This window comes from Cyprinodon variegatus, unplaced genomic scaffold (assembly GCF_000732505.1).
Source record: "Cyprinodon variegatus isolate N-32 unplaced genomic scaffold, C_variegatus-1.0 Scaffold481, whole genome shotgun sequence".
Taxonomy (NCBI): domain Eukaryota; kingdom Metazoa; phylum Chordata; class Actinopteri; order Cyprinodontiformes; family Cyprinodontidae; genus Cyprinodon; species Cyprinodon variegatus.
In genome coordinates this window covers 686,407-706,331 of record NW_015150934.1, presented here as the reverse complement: position 1 = coordinate 706,331, position 19,925 = coordinate 686,407, and the positions used below count along the sequence as shown (strand labels likewise).

Genomic DNA, 19,925 nt, shown 5'->3' with positions numbered 1-19,925 from the left:
GAGCTATAAAGCATTCTGTTGTATTGGGTTAACATCTGCATGTACCAGATATACCAGAAAAAAATTTATTCTTTTGCTGCAAAATCTTGTCTAACAGATTCAAATTACAGTAAATGTCCATATAGAGTGTTTATTGAATGACGTGTCTATGTTCTTTTTGTATGTCTGCTTCTGTCTCCTTGAACCCGAGTCAGCCTCAGCAGATGGCTGCTCAGACTGAGCCTGGATCAGTTTCTTGTTATTAAAAGGGAGTTTTTCCTCTCCACTGTTGTTACGTGCATGCTTGTTGTGAGGGATCGCTCCAAGGTCAACTATACCATTTAATCAAATGTCTAATGTTGTCACTTATTCTTCTAGGAGGAGCAGTTACTGCAAAGTTGATGACTCAGAGCTATCAGCTGGTTTTCCTGAAATAGAAAACTGTTAACCTTTCTGTATGATTATATTTGAATTGAACTGAGTTGAATTGTAAAAACATGTCCACTGGTGCTATATATAAATAACCTGAACTGAATTATCCTATAAGCTCAGCAGTAACAGTTTATAAAACCATTCCCTCAGTTTTTTTCCCCGAAAGAAAGAAAACAAATATTTTGATATAGCACTAATGACTTTCCCATCTCCAAGCCTACCTGAAACACAAGCCGACTAAGCCATTTTACCAAAAACCCTCAATTAAATCCTTATGCAGAATCCTCCAAAAAAGATACTCATAGTTTATAAAGGTATTTCCCAATTTTTTTTAAATCAACAAACACAAAGGACCCAAAGGTTGATGTGGACGTGAACACTTCAGTCAATTATTCAGGGGCTGAGATTTAAATGGCCACAAAAAAAACTTGCCTAAATTTCATATTGTAACTACAACATATTAGTTATATCTGCAATTAAAAAGTTATGTATTTTTAGAAAAAAAAATCCAGATGATCCTTTCTGTGCCAATTTTGGCATAGTTTTGCCTGATTTTTGAAATTTAGAATTTATTCTTAAAATTAAAGATGTGGAATATCTGTGCATGGCCTCAAAGTATGAATGTGTCTGCAGACACATTATGAAAGAAAAGTGTGATGGTAAGTCATTTACAAACCAGTTCATGTGGTCACAGATGCAGTTAGGATAACGCATGCCTTGCCCTTTTTACAGTTGTGCTTGAAAGTTTACATACCCTCCCGTTAAAGAAATAGAAAATTTCACACTAGAAATTCAAATAACACAGAATTGAAAAAGTAATAATACATAAAACAATTACTCAATGATAATTTGGTGGAATAAGATGTTAATTTTATTTTAAAATGTATATTTCTAAAAAACAAACTCTGCCACATAAAGTACCTTGCTCAAGAACAGTGAACTAGCAGGTGCAGCAGTGTGGCTGACCAAATCCTGAAAACACCTGACCATTATAGAAAACTCCTGATTTCAGTGATTATGATCAAGTGTGGCTCAAAAAAATTATAGTTCCTGATACGGATATCAGGAAATTCTACCCATGGCTAGACACAGCCGGACTGAAGGATAGCACAGAGGCACTCATCATGGCTGCACAGGAGCAGGCCCTAAGCATCAGAGCAATAGAGACCCAGATCTACCACACCAGACATGACCCCAGGTGCTGACAAAGAAGCCTCTGAGACAATTCAGCACATAACTGCAGGGTTTAAGATGCTGTCAGGGAAAGCTGACATGGAGCACCATAACCAAGTGGCTGGAATGGTGTACAGGAACATCTGTGCAGAGTATGGGCTGGAAACCCCAACGTCAAAGTGGGAAACACCCCCAAAGGTGGTAGAGAATGACCGAGCCAAGATTCTGTTGACTTCCAGATACAGATGGACCGAATGGTAATGCCAAACCAAGCGGACATTGTGGTTTGTAGACAAAAAGAAGAGGAAAGCCATTGTGGCAGACATAGAAATACCAAGTGACTGCAACATCAGGAAAAGGGAACACGAGAAACTAGAGAAAACTAGGGGCTCAGAGAAGAGCTGGAGAAAACCTGGAAGGTCAAAGCATCAGTGGTACCTGTGGTCATTGGGGCCCTCGGGGCAGTGACCCCCAAACTGGAGGAGTGGTTACAGCAGATCCCTGGAAATACATCAGATATCTCAGTCCAGAGAAGTGCAGTTCTAGGAAAAGCAAAGATACTGTGCAGAACCCTCAATCTCCCAGGACTCTGGTAGAGGACCTGAAAAAGGGAGACCTCCCACGCGGGTGAGGAAGAGTTCTCTTTAAGAGTTCTCTATAATTTTCTATATTTATATATATATTTGATGGATCTAATGCTGAGATTAAGGAGGTTTAATTAGGTAGGTGTTTAGTTGCTTAAAGAACTGCTGTCATCCAGTACCAATGTTTTTGCAGAATTTCTATTGTTTCTTTTTTTTTTTTTTGCTAGTTTATTGTGTTTATTTCAGAAAGTGTGTTAAACAACAGCCATGTAACATTTAAAATTTCATTTGTCACCCTAAATACAAAGAATGAAAATAAATATAGTTAAGTTAACAATCCAATGTCACCACTGAAATCCCCAAATTCAACTAAGTTCAGTTAATTGTATAGCACCAATTCCCAGCACATATCAGCTTACTTCAGCTAGGCCCTACAGACAGACTGATTAAAAGTTTTCTTTACAATTAGACCCAATAGATTTGCATGAACTCATTTATTGAGGAGAATCTGCTCCTCCATGATGACCATGAGGCCTCAGCAGACATTTGCTTGATTTGTGTTGTTTATTCTGCAGCAATCCCTTATATGAAAGCCACACAAGTTTCCATTTGATTGGTAAAGTTTAACATGTAAAGAAAGAGGAAGAACAAAACACACAGGAACAGAGAAGCACCTGACTCAAGCTACAGAAGGTTTTACCTCCTGGTCGGTGTGAATGTGCAGAAGTGACTGAATTGATGGAAACATGGAACTGTTGGCAGAAATGGGGATATCTTGGAGAACATCTTTAGCTGTTCTCCTAACTTTCTTACAAATCCAAGGTGAGAGCTTTCGTTTGTATTTAGGTGTTTTAGCCAAGGAATTCAGAAACTGAATAAATGAATAGTCATAAGATTCCTTTACTTAGAAACTAAGAACGCTGTGATTAGCTAATTTCAGCTATTCATTAAAATGTTTTTTTTTTCAGGTCTAAAGTGTGATCAACCCACATTTGTTTCTGGCACCGAGGGTCAGATGTTCGACTTTAGGTGTGAATATCAAAATGACATGAAGAACCACTCAAAGTACTTCTGCTGTATTACCTCTGATAAGTCCGATCACCTCGTCCGAACTTCAAAACACAACCAGTGGACAAAAGAAGGACGTGTCTCCCTGTATGACAACATGACAGCAGACTTTTTCCTCATCAGGGTGGATAATCTCTATCTGAACGACAGCGGGATGTACTGGTGCGGTGCCGGCGGTGATGACAGCAATGTTCGCATGAGCAAGATATATCTGAATGTCTCCCAAGGTACAGTTCAAAGGACAGAACCAGAACAGAACATTTAAGCTCATATAAGCCTTAGTTCAGATTGACACTACATAGTTCCTTTTTTGTCAGAAATGATAGTTACACAACATGCTATAGCTACATCTCAAATATAAAGCTTTTTTACTTGCAATTTCGATGGCTATGGCTTCCAGATGGTGAAACCCTAAAATATTGTATCTCAAATCATCTGAATAGTCTTTAAATGTACTCTGGGTCAGTAGGCAACACAATCTAAGGGAAAAGTATTGACTGAACAAGACTTACTTACGCTCATTACTAAAGAGGCTGGATATTTTAGGAGTTTCCAAGCATACTCTTAGATGGTTGAGTGAAAGGAAAAAGTGTGGTAATAAAAAATGCACCAGCAATGGGAATAAATGCAACCTTGGATATTCCCAAACAAAATGCATTCAGACTGAGCTTGGAGTGAGCTTTGTAAGATCCACTACACACTAAGGCTGAATGTAAAATTGTGACTTTTTTTTATACCATAATTGTGATTCATTTGTTTATTTCTTTTTTCCCTTTGCACTAACAACAAGCATGTTGATGTTTTACTCCAGATTTTCACATTTGAAGATCTTGAAAGCTTGCTTTTGTGTAATCCATTGTCGCAGGACTTTACTGTTACTGTTGCATTGAAGTTCCTAATTCTACTCGCATGCATAGATCTGTATGTTAGGTGCAACTTCCTCTTCCCTTATTACTGCCACTTAAAAGGCTGGTGTAACTTAGTCAGTGTCTTACTTGTTAAATGTTGCCATTATAAGTATATTGCAATTGTTGTTTATTGTCTGCACCTAGAACCACTATTGGTGCACGTGGACTTCAAATGTTGCTTTCCATTGTTAAGACATTCCTAAACTAGAGACAATGACAGAAGAGGCTCAACTGGGCTAAGAAGCAGGAGTGGAGGACTTTTGCTGGATGGTCCACACTTAAATTTTCAGATTAAAGTAAACTTTGAATTTTATTTGGAAAACTGAGGACCCAGTTTAAGGAAGACGCACAATAAATCTCAGAATTTATGTTGCTTAAGGTTCAGTGTTAATTTCCACAGTCAGTGATGTCATGTCATCTGCTGGTGTTTGTCCATTTAATTTCCGAAGTCACGATTGAGCACAGCCATCTTTCAGGAACATTTAGAGGCCTTCATGCTTCTCTCTGCTGACAAGCTTTGTGGAGATTATGATGTTATTTTCCAGCAGAACGTTGCATCTGCCCACACTGCCATTTCAATGACTTGAAATACCTGCAAACTCCTCGACCTGAACTCCAGAATTTGGACTGAGTCATTGTTTTGCAAATTTAGTCTTTATCCTTAAGTACTGAATCAAGTCGTAAGCATAATCAGTCAAGTCCCTCGAGTCGCAAGTTAAGACAGTCGGACACTTTGTAGTTCAAGTGCTTTTGGGTCTTTTATCTAAACAAAGTCAAATTATATGTTGAATAGTTTACCATATGTGCTTTTTTTCAAATCTGTATTTATCTCAACACTACAAACCACCATAACTGATCATTAACAAGAGAAAGCTGAGAAAAGCTAGAAAAAGCAAAGTAGCACCTCCCATTCTTTATGCAACTTTAAATGTCAAAGCTATGAGTTGCTTCTTCTCCACCTGTTATTCTCTTCTTGAACACAGAGACATTCTGCTTTTATTGATATGGGAAGAGGACAATACATTAACGGTGTGCGCTTCTTCAATGTTTTAGATTTGGATGAAATAGCAAGTCTTTTTAAGTTAACAGATTCAGGGCAGGTGTCACAGGTGTAAAAGTAAAAGTCACAAGTTAATACGCATGTTTTCAAGTCAATACTAAAGTCATGAAATTAGTGACCTTAACTTAGTCGACACGAGTCCCCACTTCTGCTAAATCCCCATAGAGAAGTATTACCATGAGAAAGATAAGAGATGCCAAACCTAACAGTGCAGAGGACCTAAAGGGGCAATCAAGGTAGCCTGGGCTACCATGCTATGCTGCACACATGCAGTAATGAACACAAAATGAATTAATTACATTTTCAGATGATTTAAATTTCTGTTTTAAATATCCTTTTTTCAATTGATCTCATGTTATGTTCTAAGATTACGAGAAATTGAGTTCTGTTTTCATTGTCTTCATTGTCACTTTTTGTGTATATAATTGTTTTAGATGTACATGTTTGAATAAAATCTGCTGCTTGTCCTATTTTTAGCTATGTTCAAACTAACATGGGAAACGATAACTGTGAATCCAATGTGGTCTATAAATAAAGCTCCACCCACACCATAAACGAGAATAAGGTATACTTAGTTTCCCATCACATCTTCTGCTTTTTGGAAGTTTCAGTATCTTTGACTTAGTTGCTGTAAAGCATAATGCGCACATTTAGAGACTATTTCAACAATTTTTTTTTTTTTTTTTTTTACTCTTTCCCACCTGCCTATATCTTTGCATATTTTGCTGTGTAGAGGGTTCAGAATCCACACTGTCTCTGTGGAGTATAGGGATAGTGAGGGGTGCACCTGTGTATTAAAAAAACACAATGCTATTTAGAATAATGAGAGGAAGGAAAATGATAGATGACTTTCAAAATTTCATTACAACTTATTAATTCACAACCAATCAACAAAGTAGAAGCTCAGTTTGCTCTTTGTTAAAGTTGTAATTTTGTTTTTTTGCATAAAATTCCATCAACGTTCATTAAAAAAAATATAACAGAAAAAGTAGTGGTGTAGCTATGTACTGTAGATAAGCAGGAAATCATGCTATTCTGATAAATACAAATTTAGATTTTTGAAATATTTGATTTGTCAACATGACACATCACTGTTTAATAAAGCTTCTGAGACTGCTGAAAAACAGCAGTTTTACGATGAAATAACTGATTAAAACCTTTAGAGATTTTCTCTTAAAACCTTTTATTTATTTAAATATAACAACTAAACAGAACAAATATTAAACATGAATCTTAAATCACAATTAGCTATTTTAAGTAGAGTAATGCATTAGCTGCTTGGTATTTATCTAATACATTGTTGCATTTTCCAGATAATAAAATACCTGCCTCCTCCCTTGAAACCCCAGTTCACAGTGAGTATTGGCTCTCAGACCACCATAACAGTTTATGTTTTCACTATCATATTATCTAGTCTTGGTCTTATGTGAATGTCTGTTTTTTTTCATTATTTTGTCTGCATTTTACAATTTTACTCTCTCTTTACCTTCGCTTGGGTATTTTCTGTTGTTCTGCAAACAGACATGATTTTAGCGTGGTTAAGTCGCCCCCTTCAGGTAAACTGAGCTTTCATTCTTACAGGTCTGCAGCTCCTCCTGATCATGATGTGCATCGGAGCAATGTTTTTTGTGTGTATATTCACAATATGTCTGTTACTGCTGGTGAAGCAAAGAAGGTCTACACATTGCCAGGAAGCAGAGGTCAGTGTTAATTGATGTTTTTTTTAAACTCACCCCTATTTAGGGATCATGTTTGAAAATTAGGAATCGTTCACTATGGTTATGTTCACACTCCTATCCTTTAACGTCTTTATTAATCTGAATCTTTTAAACATGTTACAAAATATGCCCTTAAAAAAACAGAAGAAAAATAAATTCTAAAATAAAATAACAGTAAACTGCAGAATATTCAAATTGATGGGAGAACAAAAAACATCTCCCACGACTTTTCCACCATTAGTTCAATCATTTACTAGTCTTTTAGATATTAACTCATATTTCATCTTCTGCTTGCATTAGATTTAATATATGCATACAAGATTTTTCAGGTTTGAAAAAGCAACCCCACTCAAAATAATCTAATGTGAGTTAATGTACAATAATAATGATAACAAATGATGTGAATGAGCAATAAACGGTACAGCAATAATGGCAAATAAACAATTTTTAATATTTATTTTGTGATGTCCCTAAATCATGACTTTAAGGGTCACCTTATGAAATTCCAAATTTTAGATTTAGAGGAGAACAGGACTAAAAACATGTTTAGACCAGATGATTGTAGAACATCGTTGATCTTTGATTGATGTTTCCTCACTGACTCCAAAATATAACCCATTTAGGCTTATCTACCATAGCAGGTTTTATTCAATGTGTGCTGCAGCAACAAACTCCCAAACCCTCTTTTACATGAACAAATTTTGGGTTTAGACTATAAAACAATAAAGCAATCCACTCAGATTAAAAGGATGAAATCATTATCTGATGTGTGGGTGAATATAAGATCCTTAAACTTGAAGCTGAAACTGAAGCATGTTTAAACCATATTTATGTTTATTAATAAGTCTATTTGTTATGTTCCAGCTTGAGGCAGTTTAGTGTTGGTTCCACTTTTAACATGAAAATGACTAAGGAACATGATATCCAGAACAAATTTTGAAAATCAGTTTGATCTATAATCCACAAGGGGATGCTACTAAACCTTCCTGCCCTGTTTACCATTGTCTTGAACCTGGTGATGCTGCATTCAAGTTCTGTTTGTTTCATTTTGTTTTTTATCAAAAGGAACAAAACAAAACACTTTTTTACTTCAGATAATTGAGACAGAAATGCATCATTTTATTACAGTTTTTGTTGATTTGCTGTTTGCTGTCCTAAATGTGTGCAGTTGGTCGGGTTGCCAGAACTGTAGAAATGATCACTGTCTTTAAGTGATACAACTGAACTAGTCTTACTTACTGTTCATATCTTTTTTAGCGACCAGTTCTCTATCCTAATCATTTTTGAGGTGAAGTCTCCTCATAGTTTTGCTCTGTTTAAAACACATATGAATATTCTTTTAGATCAGATAATTTTGGTTGTTTCATATATTATTATTTTTATATATCTTATATGGTTGTTTCTATGTATCCGAATTTAAATATTTATAGTTATAGAGCTTTTTGAATTGATTACAGAGCTTTATGATTTGATTAAATCCAGCTGCAGGATGCACCGGCTCTGTCAGAGTATTATTGAACTGCTAATAACACATGGATCTTAAAATGTTAAAGACTGATCTATCTCCATAAATTGTTCATTGACACCCATAATTTGTGGTCTGTACAGAGAGCTTCTGACTATGAGACAATGACGCCTGCTGTAAGAGCTGCACCAGTGCCCCGCTGCAGATGTTCCCATCCAGAGTGCATTGATCTTGCCACTTTACCGCAGCCACCTTCTGACGTCTGCCCCTGCTTCACAGAGGAGCATCGCAAGTCCGCCATCTCTTGCAATGTTGGCGAATATGTTGATGTAGACGTACCTGGACACTTATGCCCATACCAGCATTTGGAGCAGAGTCAGCTGGAAGAGCATGTTTATCACAGTCTTCATGGCAGCAGCAGCCCCAAAACAAGGAGCTCCAAGACAACTGATCTTCCTCAGATATCACTCATTCCAGGAACAGTTTGATCCAACGTGAGCTCGATATGGTATTAATTTATACCAAGTTGTAAATTTGTTTTTACACTTAGTAGTTTAATAGTTTAAAGGTCCTTTAATAAGGCGAAGGAGTTTTTTTTCTCTGCCCCATTTACCTGGGTACTGCTGGTCATCTGGTTTAAAAAAAGAGACTATAATTTAAACTGTTTTGATTTATACAAAAACCGTGGTACTATCAAAGCTATTGCTGCACATTGCTTGTCAGCTGGCTGATATATTACCAAAAACCAAAAATGTTTCAAAGATATTTTCCCAATTGAGTAAAAAATTCTTAAGCAAGCCACTGTTTTCATTTGTGTTTCTGTATGGACGGCAGAAGCTCAAATTATTTGAATGAATGTGTATTTCATATTTTTGTCAAAAAACGAAGGTACAGAACTATAAATCTTCCTGAAGCAGCAGTTAGTGCCATGTTTCTGTTAATAAAAGCAGTTGGATCATGACATATTCTTGTTTAAATGTAAATGTTGTAAAAATGTTTTTTCAGGCATAACCAGAATCTTATACCAGCCAGAGTGTTAATGCAGCAAAGGGGTGATTATCAACTGTTACTATTTTCTTCTTTCAAAAAATAAAAAAGGAAAAATTCATAGCTGTCATCACCATTGTGTAGTCTTTGTCATCCAGGACATGATAATCTGAGGTGGGAACCTGGCCTTCTCTTGTTTCTTAAGGAGTTTGGACCTCTCTTCCAAAACGATTATTATTAAGTTATGAACATGGATAAGACTTATCTATATCTATCTATATAACATTGATTGACAATGAATTTCACATGCTGTTGTGTAAATGGAATAGACACCAGGTGAAAATTATTTGCATTTAGAAAGCTACTCAATAAAGGAGTGGTTCTGCAGGTGGGGACCACAGACATTACTGACCCTTAACTTGCATAATCAAAGTTGGATAAGCCTGTAGTGTCTTTTCATTTTTAATTTTGTGTGTGACTTCAAATTCAGGCCTGCAGTGGTTAATAAATTGGATTTCCATGAACAATTCTTATGTGATTTTATTAGCACATTCAACTTTGTACAGATCAAAGTTATATTGTACAGCATCTTGCAGCGGCATGCTATTCCATCCGGTGTTTAGTTGGATCTTCATTTATTTTTCAACACAACAATGACCCCAAACACTCCTCCAGGCTGTGTAAGGGCTATTAGACCAAGAAGGAGAGTGATAGGGTGCTGCAGATGACCTGACCTCCACAATCACTGAACCTGAACCTGTCCTCGACAATCACCGGACCTAGATATATATATATCTATATATGTATCTCTATATATATATAGAGATACTCTATATATATATATAGAGATACATATACAGATATATAGGTGTATTAGTTTCTCTCTGTCCTGCTCTGTGCTGCCAGGGGCCCAGAAGACAACAGCATAGAGAAGGGCTGATGCCACCACAGAGTCATAGAAGGTTTTAAGCAGGGGCCTGCTCACTGCAAAGGATCTCAGCTTCCTCAGGAGGTGGAGGGGCTGTGGCCCTTCTTATACAGGGCTTTGGTTTTATGAGTCCAGTCCAGTTTGTTATTGACATGACCAACCAGGTATTTGAAACTCCCCACAGTTTCTATGCTCCTGGGTGTTCATGGGGGAGTGAGGTGGGGGTCTTCTCCTGAAGTTGATCACCATCTCTTTAGTCTTACTGGTGTTAAGACACAGGTGATTCTTCTCAGACCAGTTTACAAAGTTCATGATGACCGATCGATATTCCAGCTTATTCCCCTCAGAAACACAGCCTACGAGAACAAGAACTTCAGGAGAGGACAGCTGTCCGTGTTGTAGGTGAAGTCTGAGGTGTAAAGGGTGATGAAGAAGGGAGACAGAACAGTGCCCTGCTTGCCTTGAACCTGGAGATGCAGCAGTAAAGTTCTGTTTGTCTCATTTTGTCTTTTGTCAAAAAAATCCACTAAATGTGAGCAGTGAGGCTGCCGCAACCGTGGAAATGAGTACTGTCTTTAACTGATACAACTGAGCTAGAGCACGTTTTACTTACTGCTCATATCCTCTTTAGTGACCAGTTCTCTATCCTTCTCAGTTTTGTGGTAAAGTCTTCTCATAGTTTCTCCTCAGAGTTTTCCTCAGAGTTTTCCTCACTTCAGCTATGTCAAGGTTTAGTGCCTCCTCCCCCTCATGTGGAACAGCTCTCCCTGCTGGAGTGCTGTTTAGTACCTCAAACCTTCCATGAAGTTGTTTAGTTAATTTAGGAAGTCAGTGTTTGCAATGTGTCCACCAGGGGCGAGGGTGTGTTGTATTCTGTGATCGCCCGTATGCCTTGTCACATCCTACAGATGTTGCTGGCATCGAGGAAAAGATCCTGGATTTTCTGGCTGTGGTTCTGCTTCGCTGCTCTGGTGGTTTAAGTTTAAGTTTACCTTTAAGTTTCCACGAAACTGAGTTCCGTGATTTTAGCGATTTCCGAACCTCCCCATTTATCCAAAGTCGTTGGCTTACTCGAATGGGGATGTTCTTTGTAATGGTGCATTTGTTCAGCAAGTGGAGGAAAGATGTGAACAAGGTATTCAAATAAAGTTGATGACTGCAGCAGCAACAGTGTCTCAAACTGAAACTGCTGTATATTCCTACCATCAGTACAGTTATTCATTGCATTTGTTGATGTAAATTAATTGCACAACAAAGATCTACAACATAGTATCTATTGCTTTATTTTTCTTTTAAAAGACTAAAGTCTTTCCCCTGGTTTGAAAACGTTTTCATGATAGTAGACATAGTAGAACTTTTATGTCTGTTCTAAATAAAATAGGAACTAGTTCAGTTTATAATTTACTTCCTTCTATCATGTAAATATGTTAAATTTAGCCAAAGGCTGCATTTTATCCATCAAAGTTAACCTATTTCACATGATACCTGGAAAAAAATGTATGCTAACATGCTGTGCAGGCTTATAAAACTCTTACTTTTTAATAAAAAAAAAAGAAAGGAGGATCTATTCAAAGGGTTTCAGCGAAACTGATGAAAAGAAGGAAGTGCTGCAACAAAAAAAGGAAAAAAAAAAAAAAAGGAACCATGCAATAACAAAAGCAGCTCTGTAGATCGATGTCTTAAGTCTTGATTTTTGGGTTTAAAGAAAGTTGGCACTAATGTTCAGATGATCTGAAAGTTATGAGGAGAAATTTGGTCTTTGCTGTTGTCCTCATTTTTCAAGGTAAATTCCCTAAGATTACATGTTTTATCCCTCTTTTGTTGCTTCCTCTTTGGTCGTGTTCAGTGCTTTAGTGGTTGAACGGTTCTCTGCAGTGTTACAGAAAGTTCAGTCAGTCACACTTTATGGCTTATATGTCTCTATTTGAGTGTTAAACAGCAGCTTAAATAGCTTTTAAACATATGCATGTGTTTCAGTATTTGCTAATGTAGTCTAATTTTGTCTCTTTTTCTATAAATTCATTTACTGTTAAGGGTTGGGTGTTTTAAAGCTGTTACTGTAAATTTAAAAAAACATGATTGACTTGATTTGTTAGTTTTTTGCAACTAAAAATGATTTGATCTTATTTTTCTTTGTCAACTTAAATATCAATGATTTACAGCAGGCTCTATGTTCTTGCTGAACTTGTACAAATGTTTATAACTCTGAGATAAATTAATCTTTTTCTTTGTTGATGCTGTTTACCTCTCTTACTCTCTTTGTCGCTGTTCCAGTTTGCAAGATAAACCTGAGACCTTGTCACTTACCCTTGCTTTGACATACCTCTTTTTGGATCCTTTTAATGACTTGTACGCATTTTTTTTTGGTTAAATCCTCACAATCTTTATTTCAGTTATTTGTTAGGATGTCTCGAAAAGTGTCAATATTAATCAAACGAAACAAAGAAATCCCAATTAGTTTGAACAGTTTCCCTCTCATTGAATAACTGTACTGATGATAGGAATATACAGCAGTTTTCAGTTTGAGACATTGTTGCTGCTTCAGTCACCAACTTTATTTTAAGACCTTGTTCACATCTTTCCTCCACTTGCTAGTAAGTGTTTATGATTGTGTATGATCAGCAAAACTTTGTTAATGTCATGATGGGTCTCAGAGTTAAGCCCAAAATGCAGAACACACACGGAAAACTGGGTAAAAGTTCAACAGAGTTTATTGTGGTACACAAGCACACGATAAGAATAAGTTCTGGAACAGGTTCAGGGCTGGTTCACTAAAGTCTTGACTGGGACTGGAGACTGTTGGTTAGCAGAGTTCATGGGAAGCTAAGCGTCTAGCTTCAGGCTTAGCATGGCAGATCTTGATCTGAGCTCCCAGCTCACTGCAGAGAACAACAGGGAATATCCACATAGGATTCTTCAGGGTGATTCCACATAGGAACCTTCAGGTTGGCTCACCAGGGCAGGTTAGCAGGTTAAGCTCTCCTAGAGCTTCAGGCTTGAGACTGGTTTCCTGTGATGCAGATCTCCCAGAGCTTCAGACCAGAGACAGGTTTCCAACTAAGATCAACACTGCGGCGTGGAAGCAAGGTCTGGCAGGAGCTTTTAAAGGGGAGGTCTCCTGATGAGTAGATGGAAATCAGGTGTGCTGGAAGGTTCCAGCTCCAGAAGACCCACGGCGCACTCTGCTGGAGACAGAGGGTAATCTCCAGATCCCAACAGTAACTCCAGCCCTAAGGAGAAAATACAAAGAGCAGAAGAGGATCCTCGGCGCCCTCTGGTGGGCAAGCCTGAGGATCCCAACAGTTAATTCATACATTCATGTATTCATTCATGTCAAAAGATAAATTTTCATGCTGCTGTTTTCTTTCTTTAAGTTGTTTTTCAGACTGAAGCCATTACAGGAATTGAAGGGAATCCAGTCACGATAACATGCTCCCATTCTTATGCCGACACCAACATCAAATATTTCTGTAGGGACCCCTGCGATAATGCGGACGTCCTGATAAAAAGCAACGGACAGCAAACTGAGAAGTATCGTATAGAAGATAAGGGGAACACATTCTATGTGACAATATCAAACCTGGAAAAGAAGGATGCAGGAATTTACTGGTGTGGTATTGAGAGAGTTGGGGCTGACACATATAATAAAGTGATTCTCACTGTAGAGAAAGGTAAGTGGACTTGTCACTGAAAAATAAATATTAATGGTGTTATAATCATCACTTCCTTTAAGAGCATCTGCTCTGTTTCCTTTTCCTTTAAAACTTTGCTGAGGAAGTTTCTCTCTAAGGGTTTGTTCGTTAAATAAAAATCTGAAGCCAGAGCTGTCTTACGTATAAGAAGACGACAGCACAGACCAAACATAATAATTCATTACAGCGTTGCCACATAGTAGGGCCTCAGGGAGAGAGGGCTATACCCACCCTGACCCCACCTGCTAGAAAGTGTAAATGCATATTTTAATGAATTTCAAGCAAAACTATCATTACCTGCACATAGTTGATTGTGAGTCAGCCACCCATGGCTCCATACTTTACTCTATTCTTTATTTATAATGAATACACATTAAAACTCCTGAAACTGCTGTTGCTTTTTTAGTGTGGCCCTAGCATATACTACAAAAAAGTAAATCTAAATAATTGCATTTGTTCTCGAACTGAGGAGGTAATCGAGACACTGTGCCAATGGAACAAGACAATTTACATTCAAAATAAGAAAAAATTATTTCATTGTTTTATTTCAAGTGCAAATTATGCAATTATCTTATTTTAAGAGTAAAAAGTCTTATTCTATTGGCAAATCGTCTTATTTACCTACTCAAATTAAGGATGAATAGAATAGGATATTATAGAATAGAAAATCCCTTTATTGTCTCAGAATGGGGAAATTCTGGTGTTACAGCAGCAAAGGATTATAGAAAAAAAAAATTACGGTATAGAAAAAAAACATGGTCACATAAATGTGGACCCACAAGCATGTATAAAAATAACATAATAGTGAAGAGTTAAAACTATAAACAAATAAAATACTGCACTGTAAAATACTGTGCATCTGGTGAGTAAATAACCAATATACAACAATGGACATTATACATTGGTAATGGATATTTGAAAATAGCAGCAACATCAGAGATGTGCAAAATGACAGCAGCATGTTGGCTAAGATAGAAACTGTGCAAAAATCAGCATGAATTGAACATCTTATTGAGGCTGTTATTGTTAAATTAAACACATTATTAATTATTGATAAGACATTTGTATCTATTTCAAGATTTTTTTGCAGTGTGGCGTCAGGATTTTGACATATCTTAAGCTTCTGTCTGTCAGCAAACATTCAGGACTCAAGAAACAAGATAAACTGACAGTTTCTTTTGATGTCTTTTCCAGAGAGTTTAGAGAACAACCCAGGGGTGTCACCATCTAGTAAGCATTTCCAATTTAGTGCAGATTTACACAATATCTGTGGAACAAAACGTACCTTTTCAGTTTATCATCTTGGATTTGTTTTTTGATTTTATTTATTTTTCTTTAGAGACAATCATGTATGTGGAAATATGTCTTGCTGTAGCTGTGGTGGTTCTGGCGACTGTCCTTCTGTTTTTCTACAGATACAGAAAAAGAAATGGTAAGTCAAACACACCAGTACAGCTGACGTACCATCCGATTATTCATTTATCTTTTTTTTTTTTTTAGATTTTTTTTCCATACTATTTTCTGAAAATTTCAGGCCCTTTGAGCTTGTTTTGCAGAAGTACTCATGTCTTATTAAATGACAAACTATGATCTATACTACTGACATTTATATCAGTGGGGAGAGTAAGTATTAACATGGATTTTGCCATTTTTCCCACTTGCAAAGTATGTAAAAATCTTTAAATCTTATCACAGATTCTCTTCAACTGTGAATCTGAAACAAAAATCTGAAAAAATAGCATTTTGCATGACACAAGTTCGGATGCTACCTGTGTAAAAGACAACTCTCCACACACTTAATCAAACAAACTCCAACTTCTCCACATTGGCAAAGACCAGAGAGCAGCGTAAGGGTTAAAATTGTAGACCTGCACCAGGCTGGGATGGGCTACAGGAAAACAGATAAGCAGCTTGGTGAAAAAGAAACAACTGTTGGCACAATTATGAGAAAATAAAGAGGTGAAGATGATTGTCAGTCTGCCTTAGTCTAGGGCTTCATGTAAGATCTTACTTAAGACAGACCAGCTCGGTGACTGTTAATAAATTGCTCTCCAACAGCAAGATTCTGACAAAGACAGCAGCAAAAGCAAATGTATTTCTTTCTTTTTATTTTCATTTACATTTAAAGATGATTGCATGAAGAAAGAATAAAGTTTTAGGTAAATATCAGTAATTGTTTAAAAAAAAAAAAGCTAATATTGTATTTTTGATAAAGATTTTCTTTTTATACCAGCCTGCATTTAAAATCTTCTAGCTGACGAATGCATCCCGCTCCACCATTTTGTCAGCTCCAACATTGCTTTTCTCGTACACAAAGGGCCAACGTAAATACAAAGTAGCAGACGCTATATTACTGCAGTTAATTTGATGTCTGCACTGTGGCTGTATTTTTCTTTAGTCAAAAATCAAAACCTTCCAAGCTTTCAGTTTGTTATTCTTTTTTGTATTTCTAGTTGTAGAATATTCTTGAGTTTAATTTCCAAGTTAAAGTTACCCATTATATATGGGTCAGTTATTCTCATACCTATGCTTGTTGACTGCTGTTCTCCATCTGAGTAACATTACTCGATCAAACCTATTCTAACATTCTTACATACAAAATGAGCATGAAAAGTATATATGACTCAGGCTGATCAGACACTTAGTAATAGCTTTGTGATGTATAATTGGGTCTTGCTGATGAGTTATCTATAACTTCTGTTTCATCACTTCCCATTCAGGACAGGAAAACAATGGCACTGAATATGCAACACATTTCATGATGAAGAAAGCACAACATGCCAACACCACTTCACCGGTTAGTGAGGAAGGAGGAGACTCTAAGACCCAGTCGAGTGACGTCTGTTATTCCACAGTCAGCTTTAACAAAAACCCAACCTGCAGCTCCCTCCCGCCTCCAACTGAATCAACCACATATTCATCTGTTAAACCCAAATAGGCAACCTGCACCATCGGAAAGGCTTAAAGTCATCTGGACAAATTTTCCTATTTAACTTTAGAGCTCATTAAATTAATCTCTGCGCATATTTACATTCTCCTTTTTTTGTAATGTTTTTATTTAGTGACAAACTGAGAAACTGACCCAAGGTCAGAATGAAAATTTTCAGCTCAGTTAACATCTTAACTTTCATAGTTATAAAATATTGTGTATAAAGTCACATTAAATAAATTAGAGAATTAATTCAGTTGTGGCACATTTGTCAGACTAAAAGTACATTTCAAATGAACAAGCTTTAAGAAGGTATTAAACATACATTTCTGGAATACAAAGATAGTTTGTTGTCTTTTACTTCTGTTATATTGTGGTGTGAGACATTTGACCATCATTAGTTGCTGTAATACTGTTGGAGGTTACCCAGCAGAGCCCAGATGGCAACACCCACTTTTCACTCTCTGTTAAAGCGGGTTAAACATGGTCCTAGGTTTTTTCTTTTTAAATCCTTTGAAGGACGTGACTTGAATGCTTCAAAAAACAGTCGCAAATATTGTTTTTGTGCACAAATGTTGATTTTGCAAGATGTTACCCAGAATATGCATTTTAAGGCTCTATCAAACATGGCTAGACTCTTCTGAAAAAATGCTTAAGAACAGAAATATGTTGTTGCAGGACCCACCATGGCTAGTATCACTGGAAACTAAAGAGGCATACAGTGTCTTTCCAACGGCATATATATCTTTTATGCATGTTGTAAAGTGTCACAAAATGGAAATCAGCCCTTGTATTTGACAATATTCTCTTTTATGAAGTTAAACACACATTTTTGACTTTAGCAAGTGCCGAAACTGCCAACTGGACCATTGTGTCACCTCAACCTGACCCAGTGGGGATGTTTGTGGGCTTTAGAAAGTAGCACAGCTACACCTTCCCCCTTTGTTCTGGGTGACTCCCTAGACGCCACCATGGGAATCCTTCTGCTTCCTGTGCAACATCACTGCTCAGAACCTTAAGTGGAAGCTGAACACCACCTCCCTCACCAAGAAAACCAGCCTGACAGCTGTAGTAGTAGAATATTTCTTATCCTATTAATGAAACTTTCTTCTAAATTCAGTAAAAATGTACTCCAGCGTTGACATTAATTGACATTAAACGTTTCTTTTGCACAGCAGTGACTATTAATGCTGAGAACACTTTTAACGTTATTTTCATATAATTCCCTAATATTTACAGAAACACTGTGTTGTTCAAATTGATTAAATCTCAGTGTGATAATTGTTATCCTTTTTTATTCTATTCTAATGACAAATTTGTGTAAATTCTGTTCCCCTAGTGGCTGAAGAAGGTTTTTTTTTTTTTTTTTTTTTTTCCCCAAGACCTGGATTATTTGTAATGCAAGTGGAACTAAAGAGTTTGCTCATTGCACCTGCATGGCATTGGCATCTTTTGCAGCAATGCTCATCAGGATTAAGGCAAATCTATAAAATAGGCACGCTAGATGTTGATTCAAGGTTCGGGAAAGGTGGAACCGCCACCTGTAGACACCATTGGCTTTAAACCTCAGTCCGTCAAGAAGGCAGAATCTTTTTCACAGCTGCAGAGTACTTTAATCTGCCTGTCTGTAACCGAGTTTTTTTTTTTTTTTTTTAGTTTCCCCTTCTTTGCTGTTATCTGTTGTTGCACATTTTTCTCTTTCCCTTTTGTATTTTAATTGCGGTGTTATGTGTTTGCATACACTGCAAAAATATGACTGTTATGGTTTGCATCTCTAAATTATCTTTAGGTTTTAGTCTGAGGCATATAACTGTGTTATTTCAACCAAATAAAAAAAATGCAGAACAGATAAGCAGATCATGGCTTGTCTACAGTGAAAAGAAGGACTGGGTTACTTTTGTTTACTTTTGCCGTCGCTGTAGTGGGAAAAAAATATTCAACTATTCACCCTACACTGTAAGACTTTTCACTGTGAATTTACAGTAATTTACTGGCAGCAGCTTCGCCAGTAAACTACTGTATTATTTACAGTATCTTGCTGTAATATATAAATACAGTATATTGCTGTAAATGATTCTACAGTTAATTACTGTAAATTTACAACAGATCGTACACTGTAAGCCTTTGATGTAAAATTACAGTTAAATCTGAACAGTATTTTACTGTATCACTGCCATACAGTATCATACTGTAAACTGCAATGCAATCTGGGAGAAAAAAAAAAGATTACAGCAATTTCAGAGAATTCATTCTTTTTACAATATTACTGCACTTTTACTGTAAACTGCTAAGCATTATGGGAAGGTGAAAGAAAAGTGTGGGAAAACAGGATTCTAGACCATCGGTCCTCAGAAAAACTGCTCAGCCAACTGCAGATGCCTGGAGCTGCCCAACGTCCTCCACACTGTTCACAGAGTAAGTTCACATTATTCACTTTTTTGTTCCTGATTTAGAAACGGGATTTGAGGACTTCTCTCTTTTTAGTTTTCTGCTGTTTATAAGTTTTACAAAAACGCTGTTGAAAAATGTTGTTTTTGTAAGATAACATTAGATAAAAATTGTGTAAGCTTTGTCTCAATTTAATGTTAAATCAACATTAAAACATCAGGGGAATGGATAAGTAACATGGCAGGTCTGAGTTAGCATGTTATAAGTTTCCTCTGTTGTGTTAAAGTGCTCTATAAATTATTTCAGTTGAGTTTCCACATCAAAAGAGAAACAAAACAGGCAAAGTGCTAAACTTGGCCAAAATTACTAAGAGTAAGCGTTATGTTTTCTGTTTTGTTTTTTTTTTAAATGGTGGATTTCACCATAGGCTTCTTTTTTCTCTGCATCTAGCAAAGGAGTCTTGCGAGTTGCGACTTCCCCTTCACCCCAGACCTCTTCACAGCCGAAGTTGCGGCTCTGCTGCACAAAGCCACTGTGAATCGGTCACAACCGAGCTGCATCACAGATGCCCGGAGCTGCCTGACGTCCTCCACCCTCTCCAGAGAGTGAGTGAA

The 19,925-nt window shown here is 36.9% G+C and overlaps 3 protein-coding genes across 4 annotated transcripts in view; all 3 read left to right on the top strand.

Annotated features, from left to right (window-relative positions):
- The first annotated feature begins 2,868 nt into the window (after positions 1-2,868).
- On the top strand, positions 2,869-9,068 carry LOC107094427 (CMRF35-like molecule 5). 2 transcript variants are annotated; one of them, XM_015390007.1, is made up of 6 exons: positions 2,869-2,990; positions 3,137-3,463; positions 6,518-6,559; positions 6,786-6,904; positions 8,531-8,563; positions 8,667-9,068. In XM_015390007.1, the coding sequence occupies exons 1-6, from the start codon at positions 2,915-2,917 to the stop codon at positions 8,718-8,720; spliced, it is 651 nt and encodes a 216-aa protein (XP_015245493.1). In that variant the 5' UTR covers positions 2,869-2,914; the 3' UTR covers positions 8,721-9,068. The 2 variants fall into 2 exon arrangements, with proteins under 2 accessions (XP_015245493.1, XP_015245492.1); XM_015390006.1 differs by having other exon boundaries at positions 8,531-9,068.
- A 2,878-nt stretch (positions 9,069-11,946) lies between these two features.
- Positions 11,947-18,144, top strand: LOC107094423 (CMRF35-like molecule 7). Its single transcript, XM_015390002.1, has 5 exons — positions 11,947-12,085; positions 13,677-13,973; positions 15,189-15,224; positions 15,334-15,426; positions 16,715-18,144. The coding sequence occupies exons 1-5, from the start codon at positions 12,043-12,045 to the stop codon at positions 16,930-16,932; spliced, it is 687 nt and encodes a 228-aa protein (XP_015245488.1). The 5' UTR covers positions 11,947-12,042; the 3' UTR covers positions 16,933-18,144.
- An 891-nt stretch (positions 18,145-19,035) lies between these two features.
- LOC107094407 overlaps positions 19,036-19,925 on the top strand; it is a 30,530-nt gene continuing 29,640 nt past the window's right edge. Inside the window, exons 1-2 of the mRNA XM_015389981.1 lie at positions 19,036-19,338; positions 19,762-19,916. The gene's annotated coding sequence lies outside the window, so the exon portion shown is untranslated. The remainder of the gene's footprint in view (positions 19,339-19,761; positions 19,917-19,925) is intronic.